General features: G+C 39.5%; 1 protein-coding gene across 5 annotated transcripts in view; it reads right to left on the bottom strand.

Annotated features, from left to right (window-relative positions):
• The window catches only part of FOCAD (focadhesin), a 301,517-nt gene that overhangs the window by 196,120 nt on the left and 87,940 nt on the right, over positions 1–17,457 (bottom strand). For all 5 annotated transcript variants that reach the window (XM_044939795.2, XM_044939797.2, XM_044939796.2 and 2 more), the window contains 2 exons: positions 14,947–15,034; positions 7,504–7,706 (listed from right to left, as the gene is read on the bottom strand). In XM_044939795.2, coding sequence (XP_044795730.1) covers positions 7,504–7,706; positions 14,947–15,034 — 291 coding nt within the window. The remainder of the gene's footprint in view (positions 1–7,503; positions 7,707–14,946; positions 15,035–17,457) is intronic.

Genomic DNA, 17,457 nt, shown 5'->3' on the forward strand with positions numbered 1-17,457 from the left:
GGACTTGCACACACACACAAAAGTATTTAGACAAACATAAGAAATTAATAACTACTAATCTTCATCTTCATTTTGAGAGTGTGGAAATTGGACAATCAGAATCAAAGGTGAGAAAGAGACTGCTCATTGTATACCATTTATGATTCTTGAACCATTTCAATGTATTAAAAATACTTTATTTATTATAGTCCTGTCTCGCTAAGAATTTTTTTCCCCAAGAAAATGAAATTCATTAAAGACTAGAGTCAAGTTCTTTAGTCTAATGACAAACAGCGTTGGACTTCAGATTTAAAAGACCAGGACTTTGGCACAGCCAGGACAGTTATTAGACAGTTATTAAAAATTGTTACACAATTTCTCTGAGCTTTACTTTCCTCATCTATAAAATGGAAGTAATGTGTATCTCCCTGCCAAAATTATTGAGGTTGAGAAAGAAATAGTATCTACAAAGCACCCAGCACCGTGCCTAAAGTTGCGAAATAAAGGAAAATATTATCCTTGTCATCTTCAGGAGAGAAAAATAGAATTGCTGGATATGATTATAAAAGAAAATAATTGGAAATCACCATGAACCATAAATTGACTAGACAGCAGTGATATTACGGAGTAAACATATTAAAACAGAAAAGTAATCCTACTGTGCTTAAAGTATTAGTCCAGGTTTAGGCTCTGTTTTTCATCTGTTTGCCTAAGGTTAGAGTCACAGGAAAAAGGCACAACGTTGACTAAGAGATCACAGAATGGTCTCTCTGTCCTACTGAGTGACAGCTGCCGCAGGCATGATCCCAGCGCAAAGGTGCACCAAGGCTTTTCTCTCAGCACCCGCCACCAGATCCTGGCCCCGTGGAGTGCTGTAGGCCCTGAATTTTAGAGGGGAAGGTAGGTGTTTAAAGATAAAAGACAGGCTTATGTTAAATGAATTATATCTCAATAAAAAAAGAAGAAACAATTGAAAAGTAACATTTAAGTGAATATGAAATGGTTGCACAACATCTTCTACATATGTAAAACAGTTGCAAATCTTTACTTTTTAAAAATTTTAATAAAAATGTTCAGGTACACTGAATACTAACAATATCTGTTCATACTTCTTTGTCTAAAGAGGACTGAAAAAGAAATTGTGAATGCAGGTGAACAATATGGGTTTTCATTAACTTAAAAGAATAACAATTTTCTATAATGTGGACTAAAACAGGCTTAACAAGTGAGGCCAGGATTTGATCAGGAGAGGGAGTGTGGAACAAACCTAGAGACACTTAAAAGTAGCACAGGTCTGTGCAAAAAGGGATTTAATTACTCACCAGACCAGAAACAGTAGACTGGAATAGATAAAGCCTTAAGAGTGTCCTTCTCTTCTATACGGGGCTTCCCTGGTGGCTCAGAGGGTAAAGCATCTGCCTGCAATGCAGGAGACCTGGGTTGGATCCCTGGGTCAGGAAGATCCCCTGGAGAAGGAAATGGCAACCCACTCCAGTACTCTTGCCTGGAAAATCCCATTGACAGAGAAACCTGGTAGACTACAGTCCATGGGATCGCAAAGAGTTGGACAGGACTGAGTGACTTCACTTTCACTTTCACTTTCTCTTCTATACATCTATGAAGAATCTAATCAAGAGTTAAAAGCCTTGGTAGTGGTTAATTATCACCGAAAGACAAAATACCATTCTCTGTATCCATGTTATTAAGAAGACAATGATAGAAGCACAAGATCTAATTCCTATTAACTTCCAATCAAAAGCTTTTAAGAAACCAGTTTACTTCAATTTACTATTGATTTACTGTTTTCCTGTAAATCTGAAATACTGTTATTAACTTCCAAGTTCAGCACAAAGATGATAAATTACTGTTAATAAAATCAAAGTGGCAGCAATAGAGTGTAGGCAAATGTAAACTCTATTTGTCATAAAGACAAAACCTGAATCTAAGTCCTACATCCACTCCCTGTGTAATGAGGGGGAAGTTAATTAACCTCCATAATTTCTATTTCTTCACTTACAAAATGAGTACTGTAAGATTATCATCAAGGAAATGCAAATCAAAACCACAATGAAATAGCACTTCATAACCACTCCTGTGTTAGTTGCTCAGTCATGTCTGACTCTTTGTGACCCCGCAGACTCCCCATCAGGCTTATCACCCCATCAAGCTGCTCTGTCCATGGAATTCGCCAGGCAAGAATACTAGAGTGGGTTGCCATTCCCTTCTGCAGGGGATCTTCGTGACCCAGGGATCAAACCTGGGTCTCCTGCATTGCAGGCAGATTCTTTACCATCTGAGCCACCAAGGAGCCACCAAGCCTTCACAACCAGTAGTATGGTTGTAATAAGATGACAGGTAGTAACAAGTGTTGGCAAGTACATAGAAAAACTGGCACCTTCACACACTGCTAATGGGAATGTAAAATGATACAGTCCCTTTGGAAAAGTCTCATGGTTCCTCAAATGATCAAACACATGGTTACCATATGATCTAGCCATTTCACTCCCTAGGTTATCTACCCCCCAAAAATGAAAATCTATGTCCACACAAAAACTTGTACAGGAGTATTCACAACAGCATTATTCACAATAAACAAAATTTTCTTAAAAAATTAAAACCCAAATGTTCAATAGATGAATGAAAAAATAAAATGAGGTAGCTTCATACAATAAAGTGTCTGCCTGGAATGCGGGAGACCTGGGTTCGATCCCTGGGTTGGGAAGATCCCCTGGAGAAGGAAATGGCAACCCACTCCAATATTCTTGCCTGGAGAATCCCATGGATGGAGGAGCCTGGTGGGCTACAGTCCATGGGGTCGCAAAGAGTCGGACATGACCGAGCGACTTCACTTCACTTTCTTTTTTGGAGTAATAAAAGTATTCTAAAATTGACTGTGGTATTGTATACACAACTCTGTAAACATACAAAAGCCACTGAGTTGTGAACTTTAAATGAGCAAAATGTATGTATGTGAATTTTATCTCAATAAATCTATTTTAAAAAAATAATCAGACTCTCACTGCATGACCCTTGGCAAGTTATCTTCTCTATATTTCAGTTAACTCTTGGATAAAATTAGACCAATAATAATAATACCTACTTCAAAGAGTTTGGGATAAAATCAAATGACTTAATACATGGCAAAGTACTTAGAATGGAGCCTGAACATAAGACATGCTTAATAAACAACCACATGAAGCAGGGCTTTGTTGCCCATTTGGCCAGGGCCCGGAGAGCTTCAACCATTAGTCCAAGGCCACACATGTGGAAATGGCAAAACAAAACTATTTCAAAGTTATTGTGAGAAAAGAGTTGATCCACATAACTTCTTAAATAGAGCATGTGCTCAATAAATCTTAACTTTAGCTATAAATAGGACAACAACAATATATTATAAAGTTTGATTTTTTAAGAGACAAATACTCAAAATACTTTCTGCTTACTATATACTACTTCAAAGTGACAATGAGTGAAACCTACTTAGTACTGCTTTATTAAAAGGTAATAAAGCTCACAGTGCTTTAAGTATGAACAAAGTACTTTATCCAAAAATAGCAATTAATAAATGTATGACAGATCCTACCTCAGTCATACTTTCTCTAAATCTTTCTGTTGACTAAAATAGTTCTCCAAAGATGAATCTTGCCCTACTGTATAACTGCAGGAATTTGACTATTAAGTCTCTTTCTTGCTTTATTTCACCCACCCCTGGCTGCCAGGGGCATGCAAGAGACTCCAGCAGATGGCTTCCTATGGGCCAGCTCTGGCCTGTGGCACCCCACACACTTCACCAGCTAGCAGATCATAGCTACAATCTTCCCACCAGGCTGTGATCTCAGCCTTGAGTGCGGAGATCCATTTGGTTCATTCTTTGGGTGTCCCCTGCCTCACTCTCAGAAGTAGAAGCTGTTCTCATCATTTATTATGGCAATATTCCTTAGAGCCTCATTACTGCTTTCAGTAAGTAAACACCTTTTACTAGTTAATAATTTCTGTACTAAGTTTCTCTTTATTTAAATTATCAGTGTGGCTTCTCTCTCCTAACTAGACCCTGACTCATACCCTGGTGCTTTCTTCTCACTACCACCTGCCCCCATTTTCTGGGGGTAGGGGCAGCAAAATTTTAAGGACTTTAGAGTTGTGACTAGTATTTGATGTTTTTCACCTAAGAGAACACAAATAGGTTTTAAACATCACCTGTCATAGTCTAACACAAAGGATCCTGTTTTTCTTACACCATAAATAAACAAATAGAAGTTTATTACTGCTGCTACTGCTAAGTCGCTTCAGTCGTGTCTGACTCTGTGCGACCCCATAGATGGCAGCCCACCAGGCTCCCCCGTCCCTGGGATTCTCCAGGCAAGAACACTGGAGTGGGTTGCCATTTCCTTCTCCAATGCATGAAAGTGAAAGGTGAAAGTGAAGTCGCTCAGTCGTGTCTGACTCTTAGCGACCCCATGGACTGCAGCCCACCAGGCTCCTCTATCCATGGGATTTTCCAAGCAAGAGTACTGGAGTGGGGTGCCATTGCCTTGTCCGAGAAGTTTATTAGATTATGCTAATCTTTTTTTTTTCTTTTTTTTTTTTAATTTTATTTTATTTTTAAACTTTACATAACTGTATTAGTTTTGCCAAATATCAAAATGAAGAGATGAATGGCTGCTTTGATATTTTACTTTTTAATTCTTAGAAACTGAGAGAAGTTAAAATGTGTTTTATTTCATTGTTATCAACACTTCAGAAACAGATAGGGAATTCCCTGGCAGTCCAGTGGTTAGGATTCTACTTTCACAGCTCAGGGTGTGGGTCAATCCCTGGTGAGGGACCTAAGATTCCACATGGCACACAGCATAACCAAAAAATGAAGGAAAAAAAAAAAAAAGAAATAGACAGGAAACAGAGAACTGCATGGTACAGTAATATTTACCCTTGGATTTATTTATCAAAAGAATTATACTTCTGAAGAAATGCTTTAGTTCTAAGCCAAATACTCAAGTCAGAATCACCAATTTAAAATGAAACAATAAAAATATAAACAACAAAAATCTGTGATTCTAAACAGTGTTTCTGTAATAAATCAAGAGGGTAAAATGATCTGTATTTGTATCAGAAGCATACATTCCTCACTGAACAGAAATTTCTTGACTGTCTACTACGTAGTAAACAATAGGTCAGGAGTGGAGGATGCAAAGACAAATAAGCTAGGGTGTTATCTATTTCCTTGAATATGTGGAAAATACTCAGTTTCACCACCGCTAAAGTGTTTTTAATTTTCCCATCCATGATCAGCTGAAAAAGATAATGCAGAAACACCTAGGGTGGAAAAAACATCAAAAGTTCAACAACTGTTGCAATTTAAATATTAATGTGCTTAAAAAATAAAGGCAAAGTGTGAAAAAGGCCAAGCTTCCTTCCCTGGGTGAGCTCACGGCACAGCTGGAGGTACAAATATGTACCCCTTAAATTAAGACACACAACACAATCCACTAATGCTGAAAGTGTGTGGATGCAAAGGAGAGAGAGTAATAAATTCTGACTCAGGGAGGCTGAAAACACTTGGCTGGGTCTTGAAGAATGAGTAGTTCAGGCAAAGGAGACAAAAGTGCATTATGTACTAAAGCAAAGATTCAGGAGGAGAACTGGGAGTTTGGGGCAGGTTAAATTTATAGGTATGTTTGGAATATAGGTTCTGGACAGGTGTAGGAGAAAAGCCAACAGTAAACTGTGGCTTAAATGTTTCAAAAGGGAGATCATATATCCACTGAGAGCCTCAATGCAGCAGCACACTACCATCAGGAGGACACTTACACCCTAATAGGAAGTGGCAACCCACTCCAGTGTTCTTGCCTGGAGAATCCCAGGGACGGGGCAGCCTGGTGGGCTGCCGTCTGTGGGGTCGCACAGAGTCGGACACGACTGAAGCGACGCAGCAGCAGCAGTATTCCTTCCTCCTCCCTCTTCACCAGCTGCTAAAGAGAAAATCCACCATGCAGTGCTGATGAATAAGATTCACACACACCTGAGCAAATAATAAGCCGAGTACTTACACATTAGATTTAGGGTGATCCTCAGTAAATATCACTCATGATTTAAAGGAACAGAACTCTCAGACATAGTACCCTGTCCCCACCCCCATTCAGGTCTATATGGGAAACTACAAGGGGAGGTAAAAGGCCATTAGAAATTTGGGGTCACAGTTTGTCATCCTATCAGAGCAGATGTTAAGAACTCTCTTCTTTTAATGCAAATCAATTACCTATTTCAAGTTTTATGCTTTAGTCAAACAATTAGGATGGAGGAGGCTGCAGCATACATTCAATATGCCTGCAGGCTAGTTTCTGCTGCATGATCTAACAAGGAACATAACCAAGAATCCCCAACAATGCCTCGATTTCTGCTGCTAGAACATTTAACAATACGTTATTAGTGGTATCTCTACTTTTGCAAACAAAACAACTAAGGCACTTGCTTGCATTTATGTAATGTCTTTGGTCTGGAAACTTAAGATGCTTCATCAGTTTTACCGTCTTTAACCCTTTATAGTTGGGAAGTACTATCACATTTTACTGGGCTTCGCTGGTGGCGCTAATGGAAAGAACCTGCATGCCAACACAGACAGACGTAAAAGATGAGCATTTGATTCCTGGGTCAGGAAGATCCCCTGGAGGAGTGCATGCCAACCCACTCCAATATTATTGCCTGGAGAATCCCATGGACTGTGGAGCCTGGCAAGCTACAGTTCATAAGGTTGCACAGAGCTGGACACGACTGAAGTGACTTAGCACACACACATCACATTTTACCAAAGTTAAAACCCAAGCACCTAAACAGAAAAAAATATGATGAATGTAGGCCTAGAATTCAGCCACTAACAAGATATTACTCATATTTCTCCATTATTCTAACAGGACCAGTGAGACTGACAAAGCCAAATGGGGGAAGCCCAGTAGGCATGGATCAGAATGAAGTGTGACAGTTGGGCTGAAGGGAGTAGGAACCCACACGAGGGACATCAAGAACCATGTGCTGGGGAATACAGCGTAAGGTGCCATATTCAAAAGTCAAGTCTTAGTTCTTACAGATCCCAGAACTTCCAGGCAATTGCAGTTCCCCACCATGGATTGTTGCAGGTCTAATTACGCTGCACTATTTAGCAATATAAAGAAGGGGAAGAAAGGCTCCATGCTCACATGTGTTGTAGAAACACTAGGTTAGTTAACTAGAACTAGTTCCTTTCCTGCAGGATTCCTTAGGACCTTTAACCACTAATGGACACTGGAAACTCAACAAGCAAAAAAGATTAGACAGATTTCCAACACTTCTTTCAAGCAGGACTACCCTCCCCATCACAGTCCAGAAGAATATACTAACATCTACACCAGTGCCTGACGGAGTGGTAAAATTCAACGACAGGATTTAAACCCAAACACATATATCATCAGGAGCTGAGATTTCCAGGAGTGACTTAGATCCCATATAACTGATTAAACTTTATGTTAAGAGAAACAAGGATGAAGTGATTACCTTTTGGTGCTCGTCTCTGTAGCGCTCCTGCTGCACCATTTCTAAAAGGTTTACAGCCAACTGCTGCCTAGAGGGACCTTCTTCATCCACGGATATACAGTCTTCCAAGGCAGTAGAAGACAGTATCTGCAGAACTGGCATCACTAGCAGCAATGAGGACTTTGGGATCTTCTGACTCTCAGCAGAAGAAAGGAGCTTCAGAGCTGGTCATCCAAACAACAATTCACAGTTTTCAAAATTAATACTGCAGTCAAACAAAATGCTGTTTTGTTTAACAGAAATATGCAAAAAGCTTTCTTGCCCCTTTACAATTGGGTCATACATACAATTAAGATGATAAACCTTATCCTTTAAGAAATAAAAGAACATAAAAATTAACTCAGCAAAAATAAGCTGTTAATGCCCAGAACTTTTGAGTTTTTACTTGAGGATGCTCTTAGAGAAAATTCATATCATAAAGTAAAATCAACTTTTTTCTTTCAGGTCAATATAAATTTCTTTAAAATTCAACTCAACTTTTGTCCTTATACCCTGTCAGATCCTCTACCCTCACAAACTGAGCCAAGAGACCAGAGTTCCTGATCTATGGATAAGAAAATCAACATGTGCACTTCTCTTTCAAGCCCAGCTGAGAATTGTATCAAGAGATGCAAAAGTAAACAAGGTGAAGCAGGGGATGACCTTCAGCAGTAACTACCAAGAAGCAAATCAGCGAATTCTCAAAGTCCATTACCCATGGAATACAACCCATTTTTATAAAAGATTTTTTTTAACATGGAAACAAACACACACGCAGAATAATTTACTTATATGTGTAGTCTCCCTTAGACTATGAACAGGATGAATTAAAGAATAAACTTTTTCACAGTTATTGAATGAGTGCTGATTTACTGAAAAAGGTTATTTTTACAAATAACCTCTTTCAGGGTGAGATTATTAATCAACTTAACTTCCCCACTACACCAAAAAACACTACAGTGAACTTTAAATCATGTCAATGAATTGCTAGTATTGTATTTTAAGTCACCTGGAAGTCAAACCTGAATGTGGTATGAAATACAAACACTTGTTACTCCAACACTACAAACTTACTTTTTTTTGCCTAAATATTAGTCTTAATTCATAATTGTCAATTATTACAATAATCTAATACCTTTAACAGATACTGAAAGAGGAACTCCCCAGGTCGGTAGGTGCCCAATATGCTACTGGAGATCAGTGAATAACTCCAGAAAGAATGAAGGGATGGAGCCAAAGCAAAACAATACCCAGTTGTGGATGTGACTGGTGATAGAAGCAAGGTCCGATGCTGTAAAGAGCAATATTGCATAGGAACCTGGAATGTCAGGTCCATGAACCAAGGCAGATTGGAAGTGGTCAAACAGGAGATGGCAAGAGTGAATGCCGACATTCTAGGAATCAGCAAACTAAAATGGACTGGAATGGGTGAATTTAACTCAGATGACCATTATATCTACTACTGTGGGCAGGAATCCCTTAGAAGATCCCTTAGAAGAAGGAGTAGCCATCATGGTCAACAAAAGAGTCCAAAATGCAGTACTTGGGTGCAAGCTCAAAAACGACAGAATGATCTCTGTTCGTTTCCAAGGCAAACCATTCAATATCACAGTAATCCAAGTCTATGCCCCAACCAGTAACTGAAGAAGCTGAAGATGAATGGTTCTATGAAAACCTACATGACCTTTTAGAACTAACACCAAAAAAAGATGTCCTTTTCATTACAGGGGACTGGAATGCAAAAATAGGAAGTCAAGAAACACCTGGAGTAACAGGCAAATTTGGCCTTGGAATATGGAATGAAGCAGGGCAAACGCTAAGAGTTTTGCCAAGAGAACTCACTGGTCATAGCAAACACACTCTTCCAACAACACAAGAGAAGACTCTACACATGGACATCACCAGATGGTCAACACCGAAATCAGATTGATTATATTCTTTGCAGCCAAAGATGGAGAAGCTCTATACAGTCAGCAAAAACAAGACCAGGAGCTGACTGTGGCTCAGATCATGAACTCCTTATTGCCAAATTCAGACTTAAGTGGAAGAAACTAGGGAAAACCACTAGACCATTCAGGTATGACCTAAATCAAATCCCTTATGATTACACAGTGGAAGTGAGAAATAGATTTAAGGGCCTAGATCTGATAGATAGAGTGCCTGATGAACTATGGACTGAGGTTTGTGACATTGTACAGGAGACAGGGATCAAGACCATCCTCAGGGAAAAGAAATGCAAAAAAGCAAAATGGCTGTCTGGGGAGGCCTTACAAATAGCTTTGAAAAGAAGAGAAGTGAAAAGCAAAGGAGAAAAGGAAAGATATAAGCATCTGAATGCAGAGTTCCAAAGAATAGCAAGAAGAGATAAGAAAGCCTTCCTCAGCGATCAATACAAAGAAATACAGGAAAACAATAGAATGGGAAAGACTAGACATCCCTTCAAGAAAATTAGAGATACCAAGGGAACATTTCATGCAAAGATGGGCTCGATAAAGGACAGAAAAGGTATGGACCTAACAGAAGAAGAAGATATTAAGAAGAGGTGGCAAGAATACACAGAAGAACTGTACAAAAAAGATCTTCACAACCAAGATAATCATGATGCTGTGATCACTCACCTAGAGCCAGACATCCTGGAATGTGAAGTCAAGTGGGCTTTAGAAAGCATCCCTATGAACAAAGCTAGTGGAGGTGATGCAATTCCAGTTGAGCTATTTCAAATCATTGAAAGATGATGCTATGAAAGTGCTGCACTCAATATGCCATCAAAATTGGAAAACTCAGCAGTGGCCACAGGACTGGAAAAGATCAGTTTTCATTCCAATCCCAAAGAAAGGCAATGCCAAAGAATGCTCAAACTACCACACAATTGCACTCATCTCACATGCTAGTAAAGTAATGCTCAAAATTCTCCAAGCCAGGCTTCAGCAATACGTGAACCGTGCACTTCCAGATGTTCAAGCAGGTTTTAGAAAAGGCAGAGGAACCAGAGATCAAATTGCCAACATCCACTGCATCATGGAAAAAGCAAGAGAGTTCCAGAAAAACATCTATTTCTGCTTTATTGACTATGCTAAAGCCTTTGACTGTGTGGATCACAATAAGCTGTGGAAAATTCTGAAAGAGAGGGGAATCCCAGACCACCTGACCTGCCTCTTGAGAAACCTATATGCAGGTCAGGAAGCAACAGTTAGAACTGGACATGGAACAACAGACTGGTTCCAAATAGGAAAAGGTGTACGTCAAGGCTGTGTATTGTCACATATACAGTCTGCTTATTTAACTTATATGCAGAGTACATCATGAGAAATGCTGGGCTGGAAGAAGCATAAGCTGAAATCAAGATTGCTGGGAGAAATATCAATAACCTCAGATATGCAGATGACACCACCCTTATGGCAGAAAGTGAAGAGGAACTAAAAAGCCTCTTGATGAAAGTGAAAGAGGAGAGTGAAAAAGTTGGCTTAAAGCTCAACATTCAGAAAACGAAGATCATGGCATCTACTCCCATAACTTCATGGGAAATAGATGGGGAAACAGTGGAAACAGTGTCAGACTCTACTTTTTTGGGCTCCAAAATCACTGCAGATGGTGATTGCAGCCATGAAATTAAAAGACGCTTACTCCTTGGAAGGAAAGTTATGACCAACCTACATAGCATATTCAAAAGCAGAGACATTACTTTGCCAACAAAGATCTGTCTAGTCAAGGCTATGGTTTTTCCAGTGGTCATGTATGGATGTGAGAGTTGGACTGTGAAGAAGGCTGAGTGCCGAAGAATTGATGCTTCTGAACTGTGGTGTTGGAGAAGACTCTTGAGAGTCCCTTGGACTGCAAGGAGATCCAACCAGTCCATTCTGAAGGAGATCAGCCCTGGGATTTCTTTGGAAGGAATGATGCTCAAGCTGAAGCTCCAGTACTTTGGCCACCTCATGCGAAGAGTTGACTCATTGGAAAAGACTCTGATGCTGGGAGGGATTGGGGGCAAGAGGAGAAGGGGACAACAGAGGATGAGATGGCTGGATGGCATCACTGACTCGATGGACGTGAGTCTGAGTGAACTCTGGGAGTTGGTGATGGACAGGGAGGCCTGGCGTGCTGCAATTCATGGGGTCGCAAAGAGTCAGATACGACTGAGAGTCTGAACTGAACTGAGTATCTTTAACAAAATATGAAATTCATTTAATACAAATATTTCTATATTCTGTACTATGGCTCTTGCAGGCATTTTTACAAATTGCTATTTACAATCATAGCCAGTGTTAGTAATTAAGAAGCATAACATTGTTTTATGCACGCTCAGTCACTTCAGTTGTGTCTGACTCTCTGCAATCAAACAGACTGTAGCCTGCCAGGCTCCTCTGTCCAAGGGATTCTCCATGCAAGAACACTGGAGTGGGTTGCCATGCCCTCCTCCAGGGGATATTCCCAACCCAGGGATTGAATCTGCATCTTCTGTGTCTCCTGTATTGCAGGTAGATTCTTTACCACTGAGCCACCAGAGAAGCCCCAACATTGTATTAGTGCTGTATATTTTTAAAACTTGAAATAATCAATATTCTCCCCGCTATCCTATTGCTTTGAGCATTCTTTCCCAATATAGGAAACAATAGATTTTTATTTACATTTCAACATGATATACTAGCTCAATAGTTTTCAGAATGGTTTATTCACTCTATCGAAGGTAACTTCAAATCAGAGACACTGGTTTACAAAAGGAAAACTTGGCTCTTCTCCAACAAAAGTATTGGAGTGTTTGATCCTGTATTATCCTATCATACATGAGCTATAATGAAGGACTGGAGCCTCAGAATTAGGAATGCAGATTCTGTAGGGCATCAAAAAGTTTTTTCTGGTCCAAAAACAAAAACCATGTATACGAAATATCCAGAAGAGACAAATTTAGAAACAGAATGAACTTTAGTGTTTTTCTGGGACTGAGGGTGGGAATGAGGATTAACTGTAAATGGGTGCAAGAAATTTGGGGGAGAGGGATTGATGCAAAATGTTCTAAAACTAGACTGTGGAGCTGGCGGCACAACTCTGTAAATTTACTTTTTAAAAATTTATTTATTTATGGCTGTGCTGGGTCTTTATGGCTGTGCTGGGTCTTTGTTGCTGTGTGGGCTTGTCTCTGGTTGCAGCGAGCAAGGGCTACTCTCTAGTCGCAGTGCATGGGCTTCTCATTGACGTGGCTTCTCTTGTTGTGGAGCACGGGCTCCAGTCATGAGAGCTTCAATAGTCGCAGCACACAGGCTCGTTAGCTGTGGCCCCTCGAGCTTGCAGGCTTCCGCAGCTGTAGCGCATGGGGTCATTACTTGTGGTGCAAGGCTTAGTTTCTCCATGGCATATGGAATCTTCCCGGACCAGGGATCAAACCCGTGTCCCCTTCTTTTCCAATGTACACCCAGGGAAGTCCCATAAATTTCCTTTTAAATGTTATTGTACATTTAAAAACAGTGAGCTGTATGGTAAACATATTTGCCTCAATAAAGCTGCTTTTTAAAAATAATAAAACTATGATTGTCATAAGTAACAGGATTGAAAAATTATACCTATAGGAGGATGCCATGTATACTCTTTAAGGGGAGGAGGCAAAAACAGTTTAGTAAGAGACTAGGGAGGAAGGCACAAAGAGAATAGGGCCAATAAGCAAAATCAGGGTAGGAATCAAAGTCCTTAAAAGAGCCAAGGGTCCCTTCCATATGCTAAAGCTATTTCTAAGACACTGTAAATGAAAGAGTAATTCATCCTCAAAATCATGGATTAAAATGCCCAGAAGGAGTTACACAATTAGTATTTACCTCAATCACGTTTTAAAAATGAAAGTGGGAATGAGTCAACGAATCATGGCATCATAACATACACATCACGAATTAGACAACATCCTACATTACTGCATGTATTATCTTGGACCAAGTAAAGCGAGGCAATATTAATGTAAAAGCCACAATTTAAAGGTATGACTTGTTTGCTGATCTGCAAACTTGATTCTTTCCCACATTATTCTTTTTTTTAATTAATTTATTTATTTTAATTGGAGTCTAATTGCTTTACAATAATGTAGTGGTTTTCACCATACATTGACATGAATCAGTCATGGGTGTACAAGTGTCCCCCATCCTGAACCCCACCCCCCACATCCCTCCCTATCCCATCCCTCAGGGTTGTCCCAGTGCACCAGCTTTGAGTGCCCTGTTTCATGCATCAACCTTGGACTGTTGATCTATTTCACATATGGCAATATACATGTTTCAATGGTTTTCTCTCAAATCATCCCACCCTCACCTTCTCCCACAGAGTCCAAAAGCCTGTTCTTTACATCTATCTCTTTTTTGTTCTCGCATATAGGGTCATTGTTACCATCTTTCTAAATTCCACATATAGGCATTAATATACTGAATTGGTGTTTTTCTTTCTGACTTACTTCACTCTGTACAATAGGCTTCAATTTCATCCACCTCATTAGAACTGATTCAAATGTGTTCTTTTTAATACCTGAGTAATATTCCATTGTGTATATGTACCACAACTTTCTTATCCATTCATCTGCCAATGGACATCTAGGTTACTTCCATGTTCTAGCTATTGTAAACAGTGCTGCGATGAACACTGGGGTACATGTGTCTCTTTCAACTCTGGTTTCCTCGGCATGTATGCCTAGCAGTGGGATTGCTGGGTTGTATGGCAGTTCTATTTCCAGTTTTTTAATGAATCTCCACATTGTTCTTCATAGTTGCTGCACTAGTTTGCATTCCCACCAACAGTGTAAGAGGTTTCCCTTTTCTCTGTACCCTCTCCAGCCTTTATTGTTTGTAGACTTTTTGATAGCAGCCGTTCTGACTGGCATGAGATGGTACCTCATTGTCCCACATTACTCTTAAACAGAACATTTTTTGCCTCCCTTTAGCCCCATTCCTTACTTTTTTTTAAGTCAATACTGGACAGTCAAAAGAATGTTATCTTCATTTGTACTAGGTAGGTTAACAAAATAATCATAAATTAAGCCTTGTTCAATGTGTCACCAGTTTTGAATAGTAAAGGTGTATAGAGTTTTAAAAGTAAATTCAAATGCTAAACACTTATTCTGCTTCAAGGGTTTTATGCTACTGATTCTGTTTGCTGTACAACTGAATGAGCTGACACACCCTTCAAAATATTTACCAATGTCACTGCTATATAATTTAGAACATAATGTCCTAAAGAACAGCTGAGATATTTGGTAAATTATGGTATATGGAATCTTGCACAAAACACCTTGATAAGAAAAAGAAAGCTCTATTTGATAAGGACGAAACAGAAAAATTCCAGAATGGACATTCACAATATATAGGACTTTACAGCACAGTACAATACGTAGATCAAGTGACACCTGCCAATACTCATGTTAACTTACGTTACTCTTGTGAGCATATTTTTATTTACCTAGACTTAAGATTGGCTTCTGTTGACTTGCTGGAGTCTGTAGAAGTAGTAAAGCTATTCCAATTATGACCGGTTCAACAGGAAAATCCTAAAGGAAAAGAAGAAAAGCAAAGAGCTGAAGAAGTTTCCAAGACCCATTGATTTATAATTTGTATCTAGGAAAAGTATATTTAACATGAAATATTATAAACCTATTGTACAAAATTACTCACAGTAAGCCTGCTCTACTTAAGGAAGAGTTGTTGAATTCCACAGCAGTTACAAGTAAATTCAAAATGTTATCATATCTGGCCAAAGAGCAATAAGTTATAAACCATATTAATTCAGAGGGAAAACCTGCAGTCTTCAAAACAGTCAATCTTTGCAAACCAATAAAAAGTACCTGAAATACTTAAGAATATTTCATTTCTGGAAAGTAGCTGAATTGTCTACTTAGGTAATACAGACATCGCTCATCTATACAACTTATATAATAAATTACACTTAACAAATTTTGATAAATCATGTTATTATAATAAAAGAAACATTAGTACCAGAGAAGCAGAGATTATTTTTAAATTACAGTAACTAAGTATATGTAAATATAGTAAAGCAATAACCATAGAAACTTAAGGTCATTAATTTCACCAAGTATATAAATGAAATTAAAAAAAAGATAAAAAGGACATGTACATTAAATTCTAATAAGGAAAATACAAGTGGCATAAGATGCCATTTGAAGTTTCTAAATAAAGAAAACAATAATGTTTTATGGAACTAAAGAAGGTCCAACACCCTCTGCTAAAATCACTTCATTCTGAAATTTACAGAAGTGTCTACAATTCTGTTGGAGAAGGCAATGGCACCCCACTCTAGTACTCCTGCCTGGAAAATCCCATGGACGGAGGAGCCTGGTAGGCTGCAGTCCATGGGGTCGCTAAGAGTCGGGTACGACTGAGTGACTTCACTTTGACTTTTCACTTTCATGCACTGGAGAAGGAAATGGCAACCCACTCCAGTATTCTTGCCTGGAGAATCCCAGGGACGGGGGAGCCTAGTGGGCTGCCGTCTATGGGGTCACACAGAGTCGGACACGACTGAAGTGACTTAGCAGCAGCTACAATTCTGTAACAAATTCTTCAGAATTCTACAATTCTACAAGCAGAAAATTTCCCATGAATCATGAGTGTAGGCAAAAAATTAAAAAACGAAATGTGAGATAGAACTGTGTGTTAAAGAAACACTAGAGAGAAATCAACTTAGTCTGACACAACTAGAGTTATATTCCTGGAGATGCCACCAACTCTGGTACAAATTACTAAATGTATATCTACATCTTCAGCTTCTCTGGTGGCTCAGTGGTAAAAAGAATCCTCCTGCCAATGAAAGAAAGACTTTAACACACAGGCTATCATTGGAAAGGCCACCAAATAGCTTCTCATGAGACTGGCCTGTTGAGAACAAAGGGTGGAAGAGAAAGAGCTGGAGATCAAGACACCTAAAATAAGGAAAAGTAATGGCAGAGGATGAGACTAGATGACTTTAAATTGTTCATGATTCTGAGAGGTCACAAATTTTTTTGTGTGATTAGAGGGCTTCCCTGGTGACTCAAACGGTAAAAGAATCTGCCTGCAATGCAGGGGACCCAGGTTCTGTCTCTGAGTTGGAAAGATCCCCTGAAGAAGGAATGGCTACCCATTCCAGTATTCTTGCCTGGAGAATCCCACAGACAGAGGAGCTTGGTGGGTCCATGGGGTCCCAAAGAGTCAGACACGACTGAGTGACTAACACTTCACTTCCACTGCTTTAATGAACACCTGAGAATGGTACCATTTAATGGTCTTTCAATAAAAGCCTGTGCTGGACATCTCATGAACACCTTCAAATACTATAAGCTATCATTATCGTGACTCATACTGCCTGCCCCCAGGCCACTGAGAGATCCAGAAGTACAGGGAAGTTAAAGCCCCATAGGCCACGCCTTGACAAGTTGTTAAGAGAAGTCCAGGGATAAACACTTCCGTCTTTATTCTGGATGCTTCTGGCAGCTTCTGAAACATCTTCCATAACACTTCTTAGCATATTCCATGAGATGAGCAACTGGCTCCTTACAGTAGTGGCCAACTTGATAATACTCGTACTGCCTCTCCTACCTTTAGTATTTCACTCTTCCTGTCTCTCTCCCACTTGCTTCCTGAGATCACAGCCACAGATGGACTCCTGATGATAAGCTTTTGCCTTTGTGGAAACCCAGGTTTTGTTTTTGCCTTTAGGGATGTTCAGGGTCTACTTTTGGGGAGAACCAAGGCTAATTCAAAAGCCTAACTGGAGAAAAGAAGTAAGAAAACCTTTATATTGGACCACAGATATCACTGGAGCCTTGATGACAACAAACACCTGGAGTGCCCTCGCCTCAATCAAATGAAAGATAGCACTGAGCATCAGCTGTGTTCCAGGCAGGGAGTACATATGCTGGGCTCGGGGATGCTACTGTGAACAAGAGAGCATGAAAAAGTTTTTACATTGTTGTTG

Source organism: Bubalus bubalis, chromosome 3 (assembly GCF_019923935.1).
Source record: "Bubalus bubalis isolate 160015118507 breed Murrah chromosome 3, NDDB_SH_1, whole genome shotgun sequence".
Classification (NCBI taxonomy): domain Eukaryota; kingdom Metazoa; phylum Chordata; class Mammalia; order Artiodactyla; family Bovidae; genus Bubalus; species Bubalus bubalis.